At 50.0% G+C, this 25,888-nt stretch overlaps 1 protein-coding gene across 10 annotated transcripts; it reads left to right on the top strand.

Moving 5' to 3' along the window:
- Positions 1-515: 515 nt before the first annotated feature.
- On the top strand, positions 516-25,882 carry LOC139361282 (SH3 domain and tetratricopeptide repeat-containing protein 1-like). Of its 10 annotated transcripts, none has more exons than XM_071089896.1 (5): positions 8,191-9,035; positions 15,847-16,085; positions 18,641-18,897; positions 20,526-22,735; positions 24,911-25,882. In XM_071089896.1, exon 4 carries the CDS (start codon positions 21,515-21,517, stop codon positions 22,058-22,060), a length of 546 nt encoding a protein of 181 aa, XP_070945997.1. In that variant the 5' UTR covers positions 8,191-9,035; positions 15,847-16,085; positions 18,641-18,897; positions 20,526-21,514; the 3' UTR covers positions 22,061-22,735; positions 24,911-25,882. The 10 variants fall into 10 exon arrangements, with proteins under 10 accessions (XP_070946000.1, XP_070945994.1, XP_070946002.1 ...); XM_071089898.1 differs by lacking the exon at positions 18,641-18,897 and adding an exon at positions 17,281-17,603 and having other exon boundaries at positions 20,545-22,735; XM_071089893.1 differs by lacking the exons at positions 8,191-9,035; positions 18,641-18,897 and adding an exon at positions 526-706 and having other exon boundaries at positions 20,545-22,735.
- Positions 25,883-25,888: the final 6 nt, after the last annotated feature.

The following is a 25,888-nucleotide window of genomic DNA, read 5'->3' as shown; positions in this document are numbered from 1 at the left end:
CCCACAAAGTGCTGGGATTACAAGCGCGAGCCACCGCGCCCGGCCCTACTTCACTCCTAACGCCCACCATACGTGCTTCCAAATGTTTGCTGAATGACAAGGGGAACGAGTGAATGGGACTACGTGACTTCGGGCAGCAGGCAATCCTATTCCTTGGACCTGAGTTTCACTTTTTGTAAAGCAAGCCTGTCTCTCGCTCTCTGTCCTAAAAGCCTGAGTTCTGGGCTTGAGATGAGCGCGTCCTGTAGACCAGACTGCAGGTGGACGTTGAGCCAGGTCTTCTAGGAGGCCAGGATCCAGCCAGCTCTTGGGTCCGGTCCTCCCGCGGGACCCGTTACGCCCAGTCCCAGCGCCGCCCCGCCCAACCTCCATTTGTTCCCCCAAGCCCCGCCCTCTCCGCGCGGCTCGCTCTCCATTGGCCGGGGGGCGGGCCCTGGGCGCCCGGCTCCGCTGGGGGCCGGGTGGCGGGCGGCGGGCGGGGCCGTGTGCACCTGCAGGGTGTGTGTCCCGGCCGCAGCCCTGCGCCAGCTGCAGCTCCTTGATCCGAGCCCGATCCTGAGCGGGAAACACTGGCTGAAGCGGCGTCGGCGGCCCCGCCCCGGAACTCCATTGTTGAGGCTGCCTCGGCTCTGTCGGCTGCTCAGCTGCGCTCCAGTCGGCCCAGGCGCCCCGGCGAGTAGCGAGCGCTGCGAGCCGGCGGCCTGAGGTGAGACCGGGCGACGGGTCTCCGGACCGGGCGGGGGTCTCTGCCCCGGGCGTGGCGGCTCCGAGCTGGGTTCCGCAGGGTCCGAGGTCGGGATCCGAGGTCCTTGCGCCTGGGCTTTGTCTCGGCCTCGGGTGGCACCGGGGGCTTCGCGCCTGCTGCGATACCGCTTGGGCCCGCGCGGGGGTCCCGGTCGCCCTGCGGGTGGGGGCCGGTCCCCACTGCTCCCCGGCTCCCCGCGTCTGCCGCGGAGGGGACTGCATGGACCCGGGCGCTGGCTTCCGAGCCGAGATGGCGTCACTGCACTCCAGCGTGGGCGACCGAGTGAAACTCCCTCTCGAAAAAAAAAAAAAACTTGGCAAAGCGTTTTACCCAGCCTAGGTACGTGTGGTAGAGCCGAGTGAAAGCTTAGAAAAAGATGACTGGAGAACTAGCCCAGCAGAGGAATCAGGTGGGATGTGTTGTTACTGAGTAAGTGAAATTTGTACCTGCTTTCTCCCAGGCCTCGTTGAGTTGTGTACAACAGAGAGCTCAGGTGTTGGGGGCAGTTGACCGGTTGAAGAATGCATTGCTATTATGTGAGGAACATTGGGCTTTGAAAAAGCAGAACTGGATCCACGTTCTTGCCTGGTAACTCTAACTATCATCTAGTTTGTAAAGGGGAATGCAGTTCACTGAAAAATTCTTCGGACAGTGGGGAAAGGATTGGGGTGTCTGCATTGGTTTGTGTAATATAGGTCATATGAAAGAGCATTTAGGCTGGAGGGAGACTTTTCATCTCTATAACTTTATTTTCACAGGACAATTCCATCACGATTTGAAGATTTTTGAGTCAAAACTACATTATTCTGCTATGTGTTTCGGGGCACATTTATACACACAATTTGCTAAAATATTTCAGATGATACAAGAATATATGTGTGGGCCGGGCGCGGTGGCTCAAGCCTGTAATCCCAGTACTTTGGGAGGCCGAGAAGGGCGGATCACGAGGTCAGGAGATCGAGACCATCCTGGCGAACACGGTGAAACCGCGTCTCTGCTAAAAAATACAAAAAACTAGCCGGGCGCGGTGGCGGGCGCCTGTAGTCCCAACTACTCGGGAGGCTGAGGCAGGAGAATGGCGTGAACCCGGGAGGCGGAGCTTGCAGTGAGCTGAGATCCGGCACTGCACTCCAGCCTGGGCGGCAGAGCCAGACTCTGTCTCAAAAAAAAAAGAATATATGTGTGAGCTAAAAAGCTGAAATTTGCATTCCCCCTTCTCTAGAAGTAACCATAGTGAATAGTTAAGTCTGTATTCCAGCTATTTTGTATACTATAAATACACTGTGAACATTTGAGTGTGTATATATATGTATGTTACACACAGTTTTAGAGATGGAATATTGCTCTGTTGCCCATGCTAGTCTCAAACTCCTGGGCTCAAGTGAGCCTGTCGCCTCAGCCTCCCAAAGTTTTGGAATTACGGGCGTGAGCCACCACGCCTGGCCTGCATGAGTATATTTAGTAATTGCTAAATTACTCTGTTCTATACGTGTTTATTGAACTCCCCCATGTGCCAAGCATTGTTCTGAATACCTTATATGCACCAATTCACTTTATTTTTAGGGCAGCTCTATTATTGTGGCCCTTTTACAGTGAGGAAACTGAACCACACAGAGGCTGGGGACGTCGTCTAACATCACACAGCCAGTGCTGTTGGAATTGAGGTTTGAACCCAGACAGCTGGCTTCAGATCTCTTAGCTGTTATCATAGACGGCACACCCAAACCTTAGGGCCGCCTCCCAAGCCTTGCCTCTGATATGGGCTCGCCTGAGCTCTGCGAGAGCTGTGTATGTGAGGTTTCTTTCCTCTTTAAGAACACAAGTCTTGGAATTGTCCCAGACCCTAGTAGGACCTCTTGAGGTCCAAAAACAGGGATTCTTCAAGCCTGCCCGAAGGGCCACATCTCTGATTTAGGTACTTGGAAGGTAGATGTAGAAGAGAGTAATTTTGCCAGAACAAAATGTCAGGATGGCTGAGCTGACTCCGCCAGACGCAGTGGCTCGTGCCTGTAATGCCAGCACTTTGGGAGGCCAAAGCAGGTGGATCACCTGAGGTCGGGATTTCGAGAGCAGCCTGGCCAACAAGTTGAAAGTCCGTCTCTACTAAAAATATAAAAATTAGCTGGGCCTGGTGGCAGGTGCCTGTAATCCCAGGTACTTGGGAGGCTGAGGCAGGAGAATTGCTTGAACCCGGTTGGTAGAGGTGGCAGTGAGCTACTATTACGCCACTGCACTCCAGCTTGGGTGACAGAGTGAGACTCCATCTCAAAAAAAAAAAAAAAGAAGAAGAATGGGGAAGAGGAATGGCTAGGCTGACTCATAGGGTAGAGGCCGAACAGCAGCTGTAGGAACTTGGCCACTTGGGTGGAAAAGAAGGAAGGAAGAGCTTCACTCATGGCGGTGACCTGCACTGCAGAAACCACACTAAACAGTCCACGTCCTGGAGCCTGGCCACCCCATTTGCTTCTCTTCTCCTTGGGTAGAGGGTATGGGGAGCTTTCTACCCCGGAGGCTGAGGAGCGCAGCTTCTAACCAGGGTAGGCGTTTGTCTGTCCCTGGGAATACAGACAGCATTCTCATAAGCAGCCCAAATACTCCTGAACAGCTTTTTGTAGGGTGGGGCGGGGCGGGGCAGAGGGTCATTTTGACTCCTAGGTGCCTTTTCCACTTTCACTGCTGATAACTGTGTTACAGATTAAAGTTTTGTTTTTGATACTGAAGAGGGCTTAAGAGAGTGAGCTATTATGGCACATCTAAGTCTGCTAAAATAGAACCACGGGGTAGTGTAGGAAAATCTCTTCTAAATAATGTATCATATATGGTGAACGTTAGAAGCCATGTGTACCTAAGTTGAAAAATCAAAACATGTCTTGCATTTGGGTGACCCCGGTAAGTCTGGATGCCACTGCGCCTTGTGTAAACACAGGATGCTGAGGTGTAGGGATCAACAGGCTTTTTCTGGACATCTTGCGCTTCTCCCTTGGGGTAAAGTGGGGCGGCAGTAGGAGCGCACAGCTGTTGGGCCCCTGATATTTGTCAGCTGGTTTACATGTGGGATTCCGTTTAATGCAATCTTGGAGGGAAAACTATTTTATTGAACATGAAGATAGAGGCTTAGAGAAGTTAAGAAAATTGTTCAAGGTCACGTCATTTGTTTTGCTTTGTTTTGTTTTGTTTTGTTTTGTTTTGAGACAGAGTTTTGCTCTTGTTGCCCAGGCTGGAGTGCAATGGCGCGATCTCGGCTCGCCACAACCTCTGCTTCCCGGGTTCAAGTGATTCTCCTGCCTCAGCCTACTGAGTAGCTGGGATGACACACATGTGCCACCACACCAGGCTGATTTTCTTTCTTTCTTTTTTTTTTTTGTTTTGAGACAGAGTCTCGCTCTGTGGCCCAGGCTGGAGTGCAGTGGCCAGATCTCAGCTCACTGCAAGCTCTGCCTCCCGGGTTCACGCCATTCTTCTGCCTCAGCCTCTCGAGTAGCTGGGATTACAGGCGTCCGCCACCTCGCCCGGCTAGTTTTTTGTATTTTTTAGTAGAGACGGGGTTTCACCGTGTTCGCCAGGATGGTCTCGATCTGCTGACCTCGTGATCCACCCGTCTCGGCCTCCCAAAGTGCTGGGATTACAGGCTTGAGCCACCGCGCCCTGCCTGATTTTGTATTTTTAGTAGGGACGGGGTTTCTCCATGTTGGTTAGGCTGGCCTTGACTCCCATCCTTGGGTGATCCATCCAACTCGGCCTCCTCAAGTGTTGGGATTACAGGTGTGAGCCACCAGGCCTGGCCAAGGCCACGTAATTTCTTAAGTGGAAAGATGAAGTACTTGATGAACTCAGAAGTTTGACTCAAGGCCCTTGATCTTTCCATAACACGTGGTTCCTTCCCTGGTTGTTCGGAGTGACTAAGAACTCCAGGAAGCTGTGTTTTGTGGAAAGAGGACCTGAGGGGTGTATGGTCTTTCCAGGCTTGGAATCGGCCATGCTGGGCTTCTGAATTGTATAGCTTGGCCATATAGAGAGAAGCCCCTCATTGAAGACTTATTCTTTGGGGGAAATAAAGGAAGGCCGCCCACATGAGACAGGTAGAGGCGACTTTCTCAGAGCTGCTGTGGCAAGGGAGTCGGTACCATCACTTGCGTGTGGCAGAGACTGACATGCAGGTGAGTGGCGGATGAGGAGTGGGAAAACTTCAGGATGGAAAAGAACAGCTCTCAGTGGGGCTGTTGTGGGGGCTGGAGGCGACTGTGCAGAAGTGGGGTGTCCTATGTGATTGGTTAGGGGCATATTTGGCTTTCTCTAAATGATCCTAACTGGAAACAGGGGCCAAAATTAGGGTGGCTGTCAGTTTTGAGTCAAGTCCTGGCCACGTGGGACAGAGTCGTGGTTTAGTTTCTGGGTTGTGGAGAGAGAGCAGTCTGACTTCCTGTCTGATGTGCTAGCCTGGCTGGCCTCCTGGCTGTTGACTGTAGATAGGGGATTGGTTTCCTGGGTGGGCAGCTACAGGTTGTGGTCTGAGTTCTGTCTTTATACATATGATCAGGCATGGTCCGTTTGTATATTCAGTCCCGCATTCTTCTTGTCAGTAAACATATCAAATGACAAATTGGATACATTGGGAACATTTGAGATGTCTGTGTCCCCTGGAGGCAGTTTTCACGTTCACATTTAATCAGAATGAATATAAACAATTGGGCATTTATCTTAAAGATTTAAAATAGGAAATCTTCAACAATACTACCTCGGCGCCATTGCCTCTCTGTCTGTCGTTAGGGAATGTGTTTTTATCCACCGCTGGCTCATCGTCCACCAGTTTCTGGTTGATCCACTTCTCTATATGTCTTGTCTTGTGTGCATCTCATTGTTTGCTAGTGTTAGCTTTCCCCTTCATCAGTGTAATTTATTTGTATAGCATCTGTTGGTAGGAAGTTATTTGTGGAATTTGTGAATGGGAGGGACCTTAGAGGTCTGCTAGGTCAGCCCAGTGATTTTCAAGATAAACGGAAATACAGGGAAATGTTCCAGCTTTTTTGGTGGCAAAATCAGGAATAGAAAGCAGTGTTCTTTGTGCCACAATGTCATTGAAAGGCAGCTCAATGTGGGTCTAAAATGCAGAGTAACTAACTTGCATTTATCTCTGCTGCTGACTCTTGTTATCAGACATTTTAAATTGACCTTAATGTGTTAGCAGAAATATGAAAAGTCCTGACTTGTTTACATATAAGGTACTTCTTTGCCTACTCATTTGGTTGTTTTTTTCAACAGGATTGAAAAGACATTGCTATACACTGAATGTTTATGTCTCCCCCAGATTCTTGTACTGGAGCCCTAACTGCCAGTGTGATGGTATTAGGGGGTAGGACCTTTGGGAAGTGATTAGGGTTAGATGAGGTCATGAGCGTGGGCCCTGGTCTGACAGGATTAGTGCCCTTAGAAGAAGAGAAACCAGGCCGGGTGTGGTGGCTCACACCTGTAATCCCAGCACTTTGGGAGGTCGTGATGGGCAGATCACAAACTCAGGAGATTGAGACCATCGTGAAACCCTGTTTCTACTAAAAATACCAAAATTAGTTGGCTGCGGTGGTACGTGCCTGTAATCCCAGCTACTCGGGAGGCTGAGGCAGGAGAGTTGCTTGAACCAGAGAGTCAGAGGTTGCAGTGAGCTGAGATTGTGCCACTCTACACTCCAGCCTGGTGACAGAGCGAGACTCTGTCTCAAAAAAAGAAAAAAGAGAAAGTAGAGAGCTCCCACTGCCCTGGTGTGAGGAAACAAGAAGAAAGGTGGCTGTCTGCAAGCCAGGAAGAGGTCCCTGTCCCGGCACTGAGTTGGCCAACACTTTGATCCTGGACTTCCAGCCTCCAGAGCTGTGAGAAATAAACTAATGTTTCAACCATACAGCCTATGGTGTTTTTGATGGTATTTGCCTATGGTATTATGGCCATCTGATTTGACTGATACAGAGATGGTTCCAGAATACTGTAGCCTGTTGGCATCTAAGTTGGTGATGCCATGAAAATAAATGTGGTAGTTCATTCCTTTATATAAAGATAGTGCTGTGAGCCCAGGGCCTTTGCTCATGTCTTAGTTGAGTCTTGTTTTCTTATAATAGCTTCCTAAATTCTCTTTTCCCCCTCTAATTTATATTATATATCTGGATTAAATCATATATGGTATGATTTTATACTTTATGTCTATACAAACTTGTAGTGATTTCATTTCATTTGATTTGATTTTTGAGACATGCCCTTGCTCTGTTGCTCAGGCTGGAATGCAGGCGTGCCGTTACAGCTCACTGTAACCCTAAATTCCTGGGCTCAAGTGATCCTCCCGCCTCAGCCTCCTGAGTAGCTGGAACTACAGTTGTGCTATCCTGCCCAGCTAATTTTTAAATTTTTTGTAAGAACAGAGTCTTGCCGTGCTGTCCAGAGTGGTTTCAAACTCCTGGCCTCAAGCAGTCCTCTCGTCTCAGCCTCTCAAAGCACTGGATTACAGGGATGAGCCGCCACACCCGGCCCAGTGATTTTTCATTGTTAAGATCAAGGACGGGTTCCCTGGCTTGGCATTCAAGGCTCATGATCAGGGCGTGATACGCAAGTTTGGGCTTCAGTGTTTCCATTCCCGCCGTCAGCCTCGCGCTCCAGCTTGTTGCCTAAGCCCTGTTCTGAAGCCCAGCCTGAGAGCTGCACTTAGAATTTATACCTTCTCATCTCTTCATCGTCTTCGCCTATGTTCTTATCTCCATCTGGGGCATCATCTCCACACTTCTGCCTCTTTAAATCTTCTCCATCCTTCAAGACTTGAAATACTCACTTCCTTTACATGATCCCCGCTCTGACATCCAAGCTAGAATTAATCTTTCTTCCTTTGAACTCTGATAGTGCTTAATGTTTTTCATCCTTTAATTATACAGCAGTCCTGTGTGTTAGATATTATTATTCTCCCAGTTTTTCATAGTTACTTTGAAAATATTTACTGTAGTCATATTTTGAAGATGTAATATGAGTGACGTTCAAAAGGTCCTGGAGAGTGAAAGGCAGTCCTACTCCCATCACTGCCCTGTGACCACTGTTGCCAGTTTTTGTTTGTTTTTCCAAGGCAGAGTCTTGCTCTGTCACTATGGTGGCGTGATCTCAGCTCACTGCAACCTTCGACTCCCAGGTTCAAGCGGTTCTCCTGCCTCAACCTCCTGAGTAGCTGGGACTACAGGTGTGCACCACCACGCCCAGATAAGTTTTGTATTTTTAGTAGAGACGGGGTTTCACCATGTGGGCCAGGATGGTCTGGATATCTTGGCCTCGTGATCCACCTGCCTCAGCCTCTCAGACTGCTGGGATTACATACGTGAGCCACTGCGCCAAGCCTATGTGTCTTGTTTTTAAAAACACAGATGTTGGCATAAGATAAACACGGTTGTCCACCGGTAAGTATTTAGGTTGTTCCCAACCGTTTCGATTAATCAATGCTGAGTTCTAATTCTTGCATATTTGCGTGAATATGTTCATAGGATGCATTGCTAGAAATGGAATTGTGGGATCCAGGGTTCTGCGCATTTTAAATGTTGATGGGTGTTGCTGGATTCCCTTCCATTAGGGCCATACTGTTATCTCACTGTCAATGTGTAAGGGCGCCTATTTCTATTTCCTTGCCAACAGTTTCTTCTCAGCTGTTTTCTTTGACATCACACACACACAAATAGCACCCTTGTTCCAAAAACATGGACATTCTACATTTCTCCTTAAAGTGTGCGCACACTGACTGAAGCTCTGTGTTGCAGTGATGTGTGCTGCTAGGATTGTGGCTCTGTTTCGAATTTGCTAGCCAGACTATGACTTTCCAGTCAGGTATTTTTTGTTTTGTTCATGCTGTTGCTGAGGTTGCGCTGTGTGAATTTCCCTCCACTGCCCAGCCAGATTTCCTTTCCGGTGGGTGGGCTTAGTGTCTCATCCGGCAGCCCTGTTTCCTAGTGACCTGGGCCGAGTGTCTCATCCAGCAGCCCTGTGTTCTGGTGATCTGGGCTGAGTGTCTCATCTGGCAGCCCTGTTTCCTGGTGATCTGGGCTGAGTGTCTCATCCGGCAGCCCTGTTTCCTGGTGATCTGGGCCGAGTGTCTCATCCGGCAGCCCTGTTTCCTGGTGATCTGGACTGAGTGCCTCCATGGGAAGTTGCACCCATCTTCTCCAGTAGTGCATCTTTTCACAGCAAGCAAAACATTTTCACCACGTTTCTAGCGGGACAGGCACTAGCTCTTTTCTGGGCATCAGGAGACCTGGCTTTGTTCTGGTTCAAGCAACAGCTGGTGAGTTACCAAAGACAAGTCGCATCTGGCCCCTGGTCCTTTGCTTTATAAGTAGAATCACAGTCCGAGTGGGCATCACTGCCCTGGTCTCTATACGGGGCTGAGTGTTGTGGGGATGATGGCTAAATGTCAGGGTGCATTTGCGCCACTAGGGGATTACAGGCCAGCCAAAGACACAGGAGGAAAGCTAACAGCCCCGGGCAGATATACAGAACCAGAGGAGTGTGGAAGGGTGGTTCCAAGCTCCTTGGTGTGATTGATGTGATCACAATAAACATTTTATCTCTAAGTCTTGGGCCATTGGACCAAGAGAAGAGAGAGCTGGTGTTGAGTTGTAGTGAGAGGTGTGTGGTTCGTGTGCCTGCCGAGCCTGGCTTGGACTCCATTCCATTGAGTCCCATTCCATTTTACCTTCTGTTTCCACCTTTTTCCTGCTCCTGCTTGTTTCTCCAGAAAAAAATGCAATAAATTCCTTTCCAAAACTTTACAAAAGTCATAGATGCTTATTGAAAATAGTTCAAATGCTATGGAAGACAGAAAGATAGTGAGTGTTTTTCTGTTATGTGTTTGTATGAATGTGTCTTTGGGGTAGTCACGATTAACACTGGGTGTATTTCCTTCCAGATCCTTTCCAGTGTACCTACAAATATATATGTACACATTCTAAAAAACAAAATAGTACCTGATAAACATTGAGTCCCCCCACTCCCACTCAGCAGTCTACATGGACATCCTTTCATGGTGATACGATGAGACCTGATCGACTCCTTTTGTTCGCTGGAGTCGCAGGTAATAATAGCTACAGATAACTCACCTTCAGTGGGCATTTACCATGTGACAGGGTCTGTGCTCCAGGCAGGCTACATGAAGTGGGTCTTAAGGCTGTTTACAACAATGCTATGGGTGAACACAGTAATTGTTAACATTTTGCAAGTGATAGAATTGCAGTAGAGAGAAGCAAAGCTGCTTGCTCCAACTCATGGCACGATTCCCGAGAGAGAGAGAGAGAGAGAGAGAGAGAGAGAGAGAGAGAGAACACTTTTAAAACAATTCTTGTTATAGTAGGTGATTTATGATCATTTCAAGAAATAGTGCATTCAGTGAATACATTTCAGGGTCTGGTACAGTCTGGGAGCTGTTCCTGAAAATGCACTGGGCTAGGGGTAAAAGAGTGGTCCATTGTCCCTGGGCCCCTAGTGCAAGGAGGGAGGTCCCGCGGAGAGGGGACATGGTGAGGAGGTCTCTCTGAACAAACCGTGCAACATCCATTTCTGCTGAGTCTGGTCCGAGGTCTGGTTCTTTTTTTTTTTTTTTTTTTGAGACGGAGTCTCGCGCTGTGTCACCCAGGCTGGAGTGCAGTGGCGCGATCTCGGCTCACTGCAAGCTCCGCCTCCCAGGTTCACGCCATTCTCCTGCCTCAGCCTCCGAGTAGCTGGGACTACAGGCGCCCGCCACCACGCCCGGCTAGTTTTTTGTATTTTTAGTAGAGACGGAGTTTCACCATGTTAGCCAGGATGGTCTTGATCTCCTGACCTCGTGATCCACCCGCCTCGGCCTCCCAAAGTGCTGGGATTACAGGCTTGAGCCACCGCGCCCGGCCTGGTTCTTGACATGAACACTTTTCAGAAATACTTGGTTTTGATTTTTATCACGGCTTACCTGAGCAGCCATGGTTTCAAACTGCCTGGAGATGTGGTCTGGCAGGCCAGTGCTCTGCCCATCCTTCCGGCTCCTGCAGGAGGGGAGTCATCCTGGACTAGAGGGCTTCACCTGTAATCAGCTATCTCATAATAAGTGGATTTGATGCTGGTTTCGCTAGGTCAGGAAATTTCCCATTTGGAAGGAAAACTGATACTTGTTTTTGGGTTTTGCTGAGGAGCCACAGGGTTTAGAACAGAGACTGGAAGTTTGTTGAGACGCACGTGAGTGCACTCAAACATCTTCCATGAAACATGGAAATAAACAGTGTTCCAGAGAGGTCCCTGGCTTTGGGATAAAAATATTTCTGTAACAGAATGGCACTGGATGTCTGCTGTATCTTTTTCTCTGCTATTTTCGCAAGTTTTATTTGGGTGTGTGTCTACTGTACAGAAGGTATGACATCAGTTTTTGCCACCAAGTATTTAACAGCTGTTGGTTCCTCCTATGTGGGTCACTTTTGTGCCGTGGTTTCTTTGGGGAAATTGTAGGTCTCCTACCCAAAGCACATTGCCCATTTCAAGGTACTCCTGGTTTCTGAACACCTGTGGCAGTGCCTTCCATGTGGGTGAAGCCAGCCGAGAAAGTACCCCTCCCCAGGAGTTGGGGACTCGTGATTGCCAGAGTGAGGAGGCTGGGGATGGACCCTGGACTAGATACTACCCCCTACCCACCCTTTTTTTCCATTTGTAAGGGACAAGGATCCAGGAAGGAAAGTATCAGCTTACAAAGGCTTTTGTTACAATTAATCGTTCATGTTCTTTCTTTTGGTATCTTATTCTCTGTTTACATTTTTTTAATTTAATTTTTTTTTTGAGACAGAGTCTTGCTCTGTCACCCAGGCTGGAGTGCAGTGGCATGATCTCGGCTCACTCCAACCTCTGCCTCCCAGGTTCAAGTGATTCTTGTGCCTCAGCTTCCTGAGTAACTGCGATTACAGGCATGTGCCACCACATCCAGCTAATTTTTATGTTTTTAGTAGAGACAGGGTTTAGCCGTGTCGGTCAGGCTGATCTTGAACTCCTGAACTCAAGTGATCTGCCTGCCTCAGTCTCCCAAAGAGCTGAGAGTACAGGTGTGAGCCACCGCGCCCGGCCGCTGTTTCCATTTTGTAATGCTAGCATCACCCCAGTGTAGGGTGGCTAGGGGTATTTTTCTTTCCTGTTTCTTGGTGTATTTTCCTCTACAGCATTGATCACTCTTTAACATACTTTTTGGTTGTCTGTCTCTACCTACAAAAATATATGTTCCCTGTTATATCACCAGTGCCTGGCACATAGATAGTCAGTCAATATTTGTTAATGGATGAATGAATGAATGGGCTGAAAGAACCTTATTCTTCTTTCTTCTGTCACTTCACACCAAATGCTTTTGGAAAATGCTATGTGAACAGGGATCGTAAGCAGGAGAGGTTACACACATGGCTGTGGGATAGCCCATCATCCTCAGAAGGACGTGGAGTACTTGAGTGGAAATGATACAAGATAACTTCTTCAGGAAATCAGCCAAGTGTCACAGCTTTTCACATAGGCGTGTGATGTTAGTGTATGTGTGTATGAAGAGCTGTCGTGGCCTAGAATCACGGGCTTTTAGATCCCTTGTACAGATAGAAAAGTAAAGGCAGAGGCCCAGGAATGCTGTAGGCCACCGAGGTAGAGTCCCTGTCTGTCCTTCTCAGTGTCCGGTCACTTCTCACTGCACTCCCCTCTTTACTGCTAAAGCCACCTTCCCTGACTCTGAATGTGTAACCACGAGGGAGAAAATGTACTCCAGGCTCACAGTTTGTGGAGAAAAAGCCCAGCAGCTGAAAATAATGTTCACGAGTTTGTACCTAGAAAAAGTGGCCATTTCTATCATGTCTTTGAATATCCCTGTTTCTCATACATTTTATAAACAAGACAGTAGAAGGAGATTCGGGAACAGCCACTTTCGAACAAGGGGGAAAAAATCAAACCTAGAGCATTCCAGTTCCTGTTTTCTTCTCAGTTTAGTGCTGAGGCACTTTAGCTTCCTGTCTAAGGGACTACTCAAATCTGATTAGAAGCCATTGTGGGCTGGTAATTATCTGTCATTTTAGGAAGACAGATGCAGCACCAACTCTGTTCCCTAATAGCAGGCGTATTAATTTCAAATTTGGATGGCAGGAGAAGCAGATGGCGAGGTGGGATAAGCGTTCAGATGCTTGGTCATTGATAGCTTTTTTCTTCCAGTATCACATGGGGATTTGGGACCCGGGAAGCCCGCTGAGAACTGATGGTTATCTGTCCCCTAACCAGCTGGGTTCTTTTTCCTCCTGAGCTCAGAAAGATTGCTCCTACTGCAGCCAGGGAAGACAGGTTGTTGACTGGTTAGAAATCATGGCAGGTTATTTTCTCCACCCACAGTTCGCAGTTGGAAAGCAGAGCTATCAAAAAGTTGTCTTCTCTGTTGTATTTCAAATCTGGGTGTTAAAAAAATTATGTAAGCAAATTAAGCATTTCTTGAATGGTAGTTGTGTGTGTTCTTGATGCGAATGAGAGGTGCATTCCCCCGTAAAATCCCTGGGACTTTATAGGAGGATGTGAGCCTTAGAACAGAAGTTGGTTTTCTAGATGATCACGTAGACATGATGCTGAGCACTAGACAAAAATGTTGATTGAAGTGATTTAAAAAAATTTTGTCTGAGTTCAGATTTTACACCAATATTTAGAAAATCAGCAAAAGAACTTGTAGGAATTTCTCAGGCATCCAGTTCAGCCCCCTGCGCACATTGTCATAAAATCCGAGTGTGTGTACAGGGAGACGCATTCCTTTCCGTTCTCATCACAAGTCCTTCCCTGGCTCTGCACCTGCCTGTCATGCGTGTCCGTGTGAAGAGACCACCAAACAGGCTTTGTGTGAGCAATAAAGCTTTTGAATCACCTGGGTGCAGGCGGGCTGAGTCCGAAAAGAGAGTCAGGGAAAGGAGATGAGGGTGGGACTGTTTTATAGGGTTTGGGTAGGTAAAGGAAAATTGCAGTCAAAGGTGGGTTGTTCTCTGGCAGGCAGGAGTGGGGGTCACAAGGTGCTCAGTGGGGAAGCTTTTTGAGCCAGAATAAGCCAGGAAAAGGAATTATCATCCCTTAAGATAATATCATCCCTTAAGGCAAGGACCAGCCATTTTCACTTCTTTTGTGGTAGAATGTCATCAGTTAAGGCGGGACAGGGCATTTGCACTTCTTTTTTTTTTTTTTTTTTTTTGAGACGGAGTCTTGCTCTGTCACCCAGGCTGGAGTGCAGTGGCCGGATCTCAGCTCACTGCAAGCTTGTGATTCTACAGTTACTTCAGGCCATCTGGGTGTATACCTGCAAGTCACAGGGGATGCGGTGGCTCGGATTGGGCTCAGAAGCCTGACATTGGCCTCTTCCCTACCTTCCCTACCTTTTCCCTCCTGTGTGGTTCTCTCACAAAGTGAATGGCCTCAGCCACAGCTTCTCTGCAGCTGCATCAGACTGTGGCGACAGGAGTGGTGGCTGCTGCAGGGCCTGCTGTCCCCACGGAGCCCAGTCTTGCTTGCCGCTGCAGCCTGGTGATCATTTTGCACCAAAAGTATGTAATTCTACAGAATGAGAGCCCACATGCTGGGGTTGGAGGCCTCTTTATCACGGTGCTCTGCATATTTTAATCTTGGGTAGAAAGTATGGGAAAGTATGGGATACATGTGGTTTGATGTCAGAAGGACGTTGTGAACTTGACGTGGACTGAGGATGCTCAGGTGCAACGGGCACCCCGGCTTCATTAAATGAGACTTCCCCATCTCCCTGCCAGGCATGCACAGGTGTATGGCCACATCTTTTGTGTTATCCTTATCTAGAGTGCACCTTGTCGACATGCTTAAAGTTCCATGATGATATTCTGCCTCATAGAGTAGGTCCCAAACCGCATTCAACACAGAAATGTACTCCTGCTATTCTACATAGAAAGTGCTTTCATATACCAAGTGGGAGAGCAGTCCTAAAATCTAGGCTGGAATCACAGAAGGAAGGCTTTGGGAAGCAACAGATTCCCTAATCCAAAGCGGGTTTTTGATGAACCTAGAAACAGGACCAAGAGAAGTGAATTTGCCTAAGGCCCTGACAGTGTCTCACGGTAGCATTTGAACCTAGCAGTTTCTTGACCTATTTCTTTAAATGGTTAGTCATGCTTCCTCTGATTCCTATAGAAACGTATTCCTCATTCATTCTTTTGTTTCAGTGAATTCTTGCGGTGCTACCACGTAACAGTATTTGAGTCAAAATGTGGCAGTGTTGATCCCTTTCCAAGGTTTTTAGTTGCACAGTTTTTCAAAGTTGTGCTCACAGTTTCTTGTTGGTTGCAAGGTGTCCTTTCAGAAGCCAATTGTGTGGTGTATTTACGTTGATTGTTGGAGGTAGTTTGGTTAGAACCTACTTCGAGTGGCTGGCGTGGGCCTGGGGACAATGACAGCTGCCTGCTTCGTGGGCAGAGATGGAGTAATTGCTTCCTGGGAAGTACCATCCTCCTGGCCACACTCTCCAGCCCATTTCGTTTGTGTGGGTTTCCTCGCATCTGCACGTTTCTGGCTTCATGTGAGTCTCATTTATTTTAGCATATGACTTCAGGCTGTGGGGAAGAATGGCCATTTTAGCACAGAGATGCACACAAAGGAACAACTGGCTAAATGTGACTTGAAGACATTCTTAGGGCGGTTTCATTTCTTTCATTCTGTAACAGGCAATCTGGGAAGCAATCTGAACATGTGGCCTGCACTGTCACAGCTCCTCCCTGCAGGATTGCAGATGTTTGGAGATTGTAGTGATAACTGTTATCATTGAGAAGGGCATTCTCACAGGCTCTAATTATTCCATGTTAATTTGTTAAAGACAACTGTATTTCTAGCCAAATCCATGGGAGACGTTTCTCCTGGCAGTGTTGCTGGGGGTATTCCCGTGGCTTAGTCTTAGGGCAGCGCACGCCTTTGAATACTGCTGAAGCTGTGAGTACCCAAAGCGCACGGGAGTACTTTTGTCATACGGGGTGTTAGTCACTGATACACGTCTCAGTCAGACCTGATGGATTCTTGACCCCTTCCTTTTCTAATTTTTTAATTTTTATTTTTTATTTTTGTTTTTTAAGAGCACAACCCCTCAGGTGGCCACCATGAATCTCTGGTGTTTTCGGTTGGCTGCAGCCTATTTGCCACCTCTGGTTCAAACCTACTCGAAGCCTGATGATGCTTGCCTCGGTTGTTCTGCTGTGTGACCTCCGCGCCCGCAGGGTTCAAGACTGTCAGAGCTCGGAGCCACCTTCACAACTACCAGGGTTTCCGGAACCTCCTTTCTCTAGCCCTGGGGATGGAAGAGATGTCATCAGAGGTGAAGGCTTATTAGGTTTACATGCCATTGATAACGAAGGAGGTTTTCTTTTATATAAGGGGAGCTTCTTATGACGTGCTCTAGTAGGGTAAAGAAGCTTTTGAGGTTTGCTTTCTCTGGAAAGATAATTTGTGATCCTGCTGTTGCTTTCAACAAAAATAGAATTTGCATACCAGTGCATGTTGTATTACTGAGCACTGGCTGACAAATGGTTCTTAACTCGTCATTCACTCCACCACTGTTTCTTGAATGGCATATGTGTGCCAGCTGTAGTAGGAACTTGCTAGACTCTAGGACTAACCCTTATGAAATAGGGGTCCTGGGGGAAGCAAATGCATATAACTATAAAGGTTGGAGGGGATATCAGAGGGGGTGCCTGTAGGTGCAAAACTTTGTTCATTCATTGCCCCATCTAGGAGGTTTTGTGTCTTAGCAGCGTGTTCCATAGCAACACATCCCTCTATCAAAATGTTGATCATATTATTTTGAAATTCTCTGCTTAGGTATGTGTTTTTCCGACTAAGTTTAAAACTGGTTAAGGACAGGCTATGGCGTATGTATTATATATATCTACACACACACACATATATTTATATACATACACATTACCATATAAATAAACAATATATATTTATATATATATGTTCATATATATATATTTCCCTCTCTATATATACATGCACATCACACACATATATATATACACACACATATATATGAAATACACACACAGACACACACATACTTCTACTGCCAAGCACAGAAAGTCAAAACTAGGCAAGAGTTCTTTTAGTGTTCATGAAAAAATAGATGTGCTTAGTCGAGAGCGTCCTTAAGTTGCCAGGGGAAAGACAGGATGGATTCACAAAGGGATATAGTGTTTTTTTGTTTTGTTTTTTTCCTCTTTGTTTAACTCTTGAATTCGAAATAATTCATACTTATTGAAAAGTTGCAAAAGTAGTACAGACAATTCCCATATACTCTTCCCTCAGATTCCCCAAACCTTTCACCCCATTTGTACTTTCTCTCTCTGTGGATATAATTCTTTTTTTTTTTCTGAAATATTTGAGAGTGGAAGGTAGAATGCAGGGCAGGGTGAAAGGCGGAAGGAGACAGGTGAGTTGGGAGGCTTTTTTTGTTTTGTTTTGTTTTGTTTTTAAACCTTCTGAGATGGAGTTTCGCTCTTGTCACCCAGGCTGGAGTGCAATGGCAGGATCTCGGCTCACTGTAACCTCTGCCTTCTGAGTTCAAGTGATTCTCCTGCTTCAGTCTCCCGGATAGCTGGGATTACAGGCGCCCACCACCATGCTCGGCTAATGTGTTATATTTTTTGTGGAGGGGTTTCACCATGTTGGTCAGGCTGGTCTTGAGCTCCTGACCTCTGATGATCCACCTGCCTTGGCCTACCAAAGGGCTGGGATTATAGGCGTGAGCCACTGTGCCTGGCGATTGGGAGGCTTTTGCAGTAACCCAGAGCGCTATGATGAGAGCTGGACCTGGTTGGAAATGATAAGAAAGGTGAGAAGTGGTTAGGTCTGGCACATATTTTGAAAGGAGAGTTTAAATGGGTTGGATGACAAGAGAGAGAAAAAGAAGTTTTAAGAATGATGTCAAGGACTTTGGCCTGAGTAACTGGAAGACTAGAGATGCTGTTATTGGGATCGGGAAGACTATGGGAGGAGTGGGTTATAGCAGGGGGAATCTAAAGTGTGTTTTCGGCATGCTAAATTTGAGGTCCAAAAAGGGATGTCAAGAAGTGTTGGCCGGGCGCGGTGGCTCACGCCTGTAATTCCAGCACTTTGGGAGGCTGAGGCGGCAGATCACCTGACGTCAAGACTTCGAGACCAGCCTGATAATTATTAAAATCGATCATTGATGTTTACTAATTAATCATATTATTGCTTCTAATACTGCCGGGGGTGAACACCTACCTGTGATGTTGTTCCTAATATCCAGGGACAGAGAGCATGATTTTCGTTTCAATACCACAGTAGGGGTACAATCACCCTGTGACACTGATCCTAATATTGAGAGGGGTAGAATATGACATGACTCCCACCATAGCAATGAATGGACAGCCACCCGGTGATATTACTCCTAATATTCACAGAAGCAGCATATGATATTACTCCCAATATCGCAGGGAGGGTACAGCTCTTCTGTGATATGGTTCCTAGTATCTGGAGGGGGAGAGGATGATCATAATTCCAGTATCGCAGGCTGTGTTCACCCACCCTGTGATATTGTTATTAATATCCTGGAAGGGAGAAGATGATATGACTTCCCATAGAGCAGGAGGCGTACACCCAGCCTGGGATATTGTTCCTAATATCCATGGAGAGGAGAGGCTGATATTACTCCCAATATGGCAGGGGGTGTACATCCACCCTGTGATATTCTTCGTAATATTCCAAGGCTGAGAGGTTGATATTACTCCTAGTATCGGAGACACCGTACACCCCCGTGTGATAGTCTTCCTGATATCCGGAAGGGGAGAAGATGGTGCTAATCCCCATATCGCAGCAGGTGAACACCCACTCTGTGATATCTTTCAGAATTTGCAGGGGGAGAGAGGATAATTTCATTCCCAATACTGCAGAAGATGTACAAGCCCCACCCCGTGATATTGTCCTGAATATTCCAAGGCACAGAAGACGATGTTACTCCCAATATCGCAGAAAGTGTCCACCCCCCAGTGATGTTGTTCCCATGATCCAGGAGGGAGGAGGATGATATGACTTTCCACCCTTGAACCCTGCGATGCTCTCACCCTGCAACACCGACACCAGCTCAACCTGACATGGGCCCAGAGGTGCTGGCTGGGGGTGTTGATTGCTTCTCTTTTCTCCCTTGCCAGACTCAGTAGAGGAAGCTGAGACCGAGCAGCCTCGGGAACAAAATAGGTTTTGCCCGTGGCTCAGGCTTCCTCTGGTTATGAGCTGGGCCTTGGAGTAACGCCGGGGGAGGGGACAGAGCTGAGTACGGTGGGCATTGGATGCGGCTGTCACCCCTCTGTGGTGTGGGCCGGGGACTTGAGGGACATCGCCTGAGGTGGGCCTGAACCTCCCGTCTACTCTGGCACTGGAGGCCGTGGGGTCCCACACTTCTTCCAATGAACATGCTGACCCCCGCCTGGTCCCCGACCGAGGTGGGGCATCCTTTCCACTGCTGGGGCCCACATGTAGCTGTGGGTTCCTTTTTCATGACCTGGAGAAGCTACAGTTCACCCTGTGCTCCGCCTCAGAGATGGGAGGCCACACTGTCCTCAGCGGGTAGCAGAATTCAGAGCCTTAGGTTGCAGGGGCCTCAACTGAGGTCCTTGAAGGGTCTGCTCCTTCCTGAGGGGAGCCAGAGAGGAAGGGAAGGCTGTTGTAGGTTTGCCTCGGGGAGGGGGTGGTTCCACCCTCTGCCAAAGTCTCTGGAGCCAAGGCACGTGGCTCTCCAGCTGCCCCGGAGGCCAGGGTAGTGGCTGGGAGGGGCTGTGTGCCTCTGCCGGGTGGGGGAGATTTCTTAGCTCATCTAGTGTAGTCAAGTCAGACATTTGCCTCGAAATCGTATTTATTTACTTTTTTAATTCCAAGGCTTTACAGATGAATAAGGAGGCAGTTTGTATTGAAAATATTTTTTACGTGTGAGCTTGAAACAGAGAGTCTGTTTCAATCTAGGTTTTTCCTTCCCAGTAATGCCTCCTTTCATCCCAGGTTTTCCGACAGGAAATGCGCTTGTTTGCTCACCTCTGGGAGGGGGATTTGGCTAGGAATCCACCAAAGCCAGCAGGCACCAGTGGGTTGCTTGAGCAGGCTGGCCTTTGTTAACCCTTTAGGAACTGAGGGCTTCAGGTTTTCAGACCATCCAAGGTGAAGGTGGCCACAGGGGCCTGGAAGCTTTCCCATCCTTCCTGCAGGGATGGTCCGTTTCCCTGCACGGAGCTGGGTACATGGGTACAACACCCCTGTCCTGTGCCGTCGGTGGCTTTACCAATTTTGCATAGCAGCTTTTGAGCTGATCCATAGCTCTGATTGGCTGTTGAGGGTTTCATGGATTCCTGTACCGCACCGGGGGGCCCAATATGCTGACAAAAGTTGCATTTGTAGTTGTAGTGCTGCATATACATGGGTCCAGTTAGAAGGCTTTGATTCTTTCTAAAGGGAAAGGCATCTCTGAGGGATCACTGAGCTGACATAGTCTCCTCAAACCATGCTGTGAGGTGGCGACAAAGCAGGACAGAAGGGTGATTTTGTAGGAGAGTCGGGCCACGGGCCTGCGTGTTCTCTGTGTCCCCATAGTGCCGGAGTTCCTCCGTGCTCCAGGCCCCGGGTTTGCATTGCACATAATTCTCAAGGGCTCATGGCAAGCTGCGCCAGGGACACAGAGGGCGGGGATGCGGGGACCCTGCCCCCAGTGGACCAAGGACTCACTGCTGGACTCTAATCTGTCTAGGTGTTCTTGTGACTTGCAGAAATACCTCCGCCTTGCCTGGGCCCGGAGCCACAGGAGACCCTGCCGAAGGTGAAGAATGTTCTGGAACAATGCAAGACCTGCCCAGGCTGCCCCCAGGAGCCAGCGTCCTGGGGTCTCTGTGCGGCATCCAGCAACGTGAGCTTGCAGGACCCCGAGGAGCCCTCCTTCTGCTTGGAAGCTGAGGACGACTGGGAGGACCCGGAGGCCCTGAGCTCACTGCTGCTGTTCCTGAACGCCCCCGGGTACAAGGCCAGCTTCCGTGGCCTGTATGACGTGGTGCTGCCATGGCTGAGTGGCATGTTCTGCAGCTTTAGCAACGAAGAGGAGCTGACTGGGTGCCTGGCACAGGCCCAAGGGGCAGCCAAGAAAGCTGGCCTCCTCATGGCCCTGGCCAGACTCTGTTTCCTTCTGGGGTGGCTGTGCAGCAGGAGACTCAAGCTGTCCCAGGCCCGGGTGTACTTTGAGGAAGCACTGGGGGCCCTGGAGGGCAGCTTTGGGGACCTGTTCCTGGTGGTGGCTGTGTACGCCAACCTGGCCAGCGTTTAAGAGAAGCAGAACCGGGAGAAGTGTACACAGGCGGTTCCCAAAGTTATGGCCCTGCTCCTGGGGACGCCCGGCAACATCTGCAGCACCGAGGTGGAGGGAGAGCTCCTACAGCTGGCGCTGCAGCAGGCGGTGGGTGGCCAGAGCCTGCCGGCCGAGGCCCGGGCCTGCTTCCTGCTGGCCAGACACCATGTGCGCCTCAAGCAGCCCGAGGAGGCCCTGCCCTTCCTAGAGCGGCTGCTGCTTTTGCACAGGGACTCGGGAGCCCCAGAGGCTGCGTGGCTCTCAGACTGCTCCCCACTCCTGGCTGACATCTACTCCTGGCTCCTACTCCTGGCCGCAAGTGCCTGTCCCACCTGGTGCTGAGCTGTGTCAAGGTGGCCTCATTGAGGACACAGGACTCGCCGGCCGGATCGCTGAGAAGCATGAACCTGGTGCTCCAGAACGCCCTCCAGCCCCACAGCCTCCTCACCCAGACTTCCCACTACCTCAGGCGAGCGCTGGCCTCCCTAACCCCGGGCACAGGCCAGGCGCTGCGCGGCCTTCTCCACGCCAGCCTGGCCCAACTGTACAGCCACCATGGCTACCACGGCCCAGCCATCACCTTCATGACGCAGGCGGTGGAAGCCAGTGCTGTTGCCGGAGTCCGTGCCATCGTGGACTGCCTGGTGGGCCTGGCCTGGCTGCACGTGCTTCATGGACAGAGCCCTGTGGCCCTGAACTTCCTGCAGTCTGTCCAGGACGCAGTGGTGGCCAGCGAGGACCAGGAGGGTGTGATTGCCAACATGGTGGCCGTGGCTCTGAAGAGGACGGGCCGGACGAGGCAGGCAGCCGAGGGCTACTACTGTGCCTCACGTGTGGCTTGGGACCTGGGCCAGCGGAGGAACCAGGCAGTAGTGCTGGCCAACTTCAGGACCCTGTGCCTGCCCTGCAGGGAGTGTGGCCGGGACTTCACCCACGTGCTCCTGTAGCTGGGCCACCTCTGCACCCGCCAGGGCCTGGCCCAGCAGGGCAAGGGCTACTATGAGTGAGCCCTTCTGGTCGCCGTGGAGATGGGCCATGTGGAGAGTGAGTGCCCCAGTTCCTCCTGCGCACCTTCTGGGGCCACTCGGGTCAGGGCACACTTGGGGTTTGTGATTCAGAAACAAGTGGTGGTTTTTCCACCATCGAAAGTGCTGAGTCATGGCCAGCAGCAGATGTTGGCAAGCGCCCTGGAGACAGGCGGTTCCCATGCAGGGCCAGGCCCTCTGTGCCCTTCTGAGGCAGCCAGCTCCTCCTGGTTTGCCCAGGGACCATCTTGCCTTGAGCACTGAAAGTCCTGCATGCTGGGAATTCCTAGACATAACCCTGGGATCAAGGCAGGATCTGCTGCGCTGGGACTTGGGGCCCCTCCATGAGCCAGGCCCTGAACGCCAGTTCTTGTGCCCGTGTTATCTGCTTGGTATGTCGGCAGCCTGCGCACCTGTCATCCCACTTCACAGAGGACACGGGCGGGTGATTGCCCAAAGCCGCAGAGTAGTTCATGCAAAAGCAGCTCGTTGTGCAGAGTGTGCCAGGCCCCACCCACAAATGGGGCTTGTGGGGTCCGCGGGTGACAGAGACTGAGCGTGGGAATGTGAGCTTCAGGCCACAGAAGCCGCAAAAGGGTGAGTGGCGTGATGGTGGGGCAGCACTTGGCCCCGGGTTAGGGAAGCCTCTTTTATCTAGGACCAGAGGGTTGAGAGGATTTAGTCTAGTAATAGGTGGTGGATGAGGGGCTGGTGGTGGGGGAGGGGCTGGTGGTGTAGCCTGTGTGAATGCCCAGGGGTGAGCGAGTGGGGGTGAGTGAGTGGGGTTGAGTGGGTTGTGAGCGGGGTTGAGTGGGGTGTGAGCGGGGGTGAGTGGGGTGTGAGAGGGGGTGAGTGGGGTGTGAGCGGGGGTGAGTGGGGTGTGAGTGGGGGTGAGTGAGTGGGGTTGAGTGGGTTGTGAGCGGGGGTGAGTGGGGTGTGAGCGGGGGTGAGTGGGGTGTGAGTGGGGGTGAGTGAGTGGGGTTGAGTGGGTTGTGAGCGGGGTTGAGTGGGGTGAGCGGGGGTGAGTGGGGTGTGAGTGGGGGTGAGTGAGTGGGGGTGAGTGAGCGGGAGTGTGAGCGGGGATGAGTGGGGTGTGAGCGGGGGTGAGTGAGCAGGGCTTATGCAGGGAGGTGCAGAGTTGGGAGTGGGTGGGTTGGGTGCTGGATGGTGAGCTCTTCTGGAGAGCTAAGCAGGGCCTGAGGCCTCAGACTGTGGCTTGGCCTTTTCCCCAAGAGCACTGGGGAGCCATGGAGTGCTATGGAACAGTCACTGCAGACTGAGCAGTGAACGGACAGTAGGTGGGCAGGGCTGTCCGAAATCTAGGCCACAGAGGATAGATGAGGAAGTTGAGTCCAGGGAAATGGCTGAGACAAGGGATACTGTTGTGGGTCCCCTCTGCCTTGCAGCACTTTGGCCATCCTCCCAGGATGGACGTCATGGCACAGTGAAACCACTCAGAGGTGCCTCCTGTTGCCTGGACCAGAGCCCTAGGGGCTGTGGTCAAATCTGCCCATTTCCCAGCGCAGGCCTGGCACCCACTCCTGGCCCTAGGAGGGATGAGATTTTGGAAAGGACCGTGTGAAGGGGCCCCGGTCCCACACATCTGCCCAAGGAGGGTTGGGGGGTTCAGACCCAGGCTTCTTCCCCAGGGGCATTCTCTGACTGGAAGGAGACCCTGCAGGAACCCAGTGCCCCAGCCCCCACTGCAGCCTCCGGTGGCTCCTGGCACAATGGCCTGTGGCACCTCCTCGTACGAGGCCCTCCCCCGGGTGCTGGGGGATTCAGACTTGGAAATGCAGGCCAGGGAACGGGGATCATGCTTCCCTGTCTCCCCACCCTGGGCTGATCGGTCGAGGAGACCGAGGGCGGGGCTGATACCCCACGTGCTTACCTGGGGTCATTTTTGAGTCACTTTCCGTAGTTTGTGTCCTTCTAGGAGTTTGGCTGTTGTGTCTAGATGGTCAGATTTGTTGGTGTACGATTGTTCGTAGTGTTTTCATGGAATCCTTTTATTTCTGTCAGGTTGGCAATAATGTTTCCTCTCTCATTTCTGATTTGAGAAACTTGGGTTCTTATTTATTTATTTATTTATTTATTTATTTATTTATTTATTTATATTAGAGATGGGGTCTCATCATGTTCCCCCAGGCTGGTCTTGAATGCTGGCCTCAGCGATCCTTCCCCCTAGGCCTCACAAAGCGCTGGGATGACAGGCGTGAGCCATGGTGCTCAGTCTGATTTTAGTCATTTGTGTCCTATCTTTCTTTTCTTGGTCAGTCTGGTGAAAGATTTGTCAATTTTGTTATTATTTTCAAAAAACCCACTTTTGGTTCTGTTGACTATCTCTTTTGTTTTTCCATTCTCTGTATTTTTACTTCCCGTTTCCACTCTTATGTTTATTATTTTCTCCCTTTTATTCGCTTTGGGTTTAGTTCATTCTTTTTTTAGTTTCTCAAGGTGGAAGGTTAGGTTTTTGATTTCAGATTTTTCTTCTTTCTTTGAATGTAGACATTTACAGTAATAAATTTCCCTTTCAGCACTGCCTTAACTGCATCTTGGAATTTTTGATGGGCTGTGCTATTTTTTTTTTTTTTTTTTTAAAGACAGAGTTTTGCTCTATTGCCCAGGCTGGGGTGCAGTGGTGCAATCTTGGCTCACTGCAACTTCTACCCAGGTTCAAGCCATTCTCATGCCTCAGCCTCCCGAGTAGCTGGGATTACAGACGTGCACCACCCCACCCGGCTAATTTTTGTATTTTTTTTTTTTTTGTAGAGACGAGGTTTCACCGTGTTTCCCAGGCTGATCTCAAACTCCTGGACTCAAGCGATCCTCCCACCTCGGCCTCCCACAGTGCTGGGATGACAGGCGTGAGCCACTGCGCTGGCCCGGGCTGTGCATTTGTTTGCATTCTTCTCAAATTAGTTTTCGGTTTCCCTGATGGTCTCTTTGACTCACTGGTTGTGTAGGAGTGTGTAGTTTCCACATATTTTTGAATTTCCCACATTTCCTTCACTGTCGATTTCCAGTTTCATGCCAGTACAGCTGAAGAACACCTCTGCTTTGGTCTCAGTCCTTCTCCATTCACTGAGGCTCGTTTTGTGGCCTGGCACATGGTCCGTCATGGGGAATGTCCCGTGGGTGCTCGAGAGGACTGTGTATTCAGCTGTTGTTGGGTGGCGTGTGTGACAGATGTCCATTCGGCGTACCTGGTTTCCTGTGTGAATCTCCGGAATGTTTCTGACACTAGAAAATCAGAAGCTTTCCACCGTTCCCAGCACACTGGCTTTGGGAGAGGCCAGTGAGCCTGTGGGTTTGGAGACTGGTTGCATCAGAGAAGCATGTGTGGGAACGCCAGGGGCTGGCTTTGAATCCCATTCCCCCAACATGATGCCGTGTGTGGCAGACATGACGCTTGGCTTTGCTCTCTCAGGGTTCCATCTGCGACAGCGGCTACTTGTGCCCCTGGCCTCATCAGCTCAGGCTGAAGGCGGCCCTGGTCCTAGCCAGAGGGGCTTTGTGAAGCAGAAATAGATGGCCTGGTGCGGGGGCTGAGACTGGCCAGGACCTCGGCCCTGGGAGTTGTAAAGAAGGCCGGCCTGTACCATGAGCATCTGCACCAAGCTGTGCCCATTTCACGGTGTGCTTGGCATCTATCCTGGCACAGGTGCATGGCCTGTCTGCGCTCAGGCTCCCCGCCTATGGGGCCCAGGCTCACAGAGGTGTGAAGGAGGCAAGCACGGCGCAGGGGCC

This window comes from Macaca nemestrina, unplaced genomic scaffold, assembly GCF_043159975.1.
Source record: "Macaca nemestrina isolate mMacNem1 unplaced genomic scaffold, mMacNem.hap1 Scaffold_130, whole genome shotgun sequence".
NCBI classification, from domain to species: domain Eukaryota; kingdom Metazoa; phylum Chordata; class Mammalia; order Primates; family Cercopithecidae; genus Macaca; species Macaca nemestrina.
This window is presented reverse-complemented; position numbering and strand designations above follow the sequence as displayed.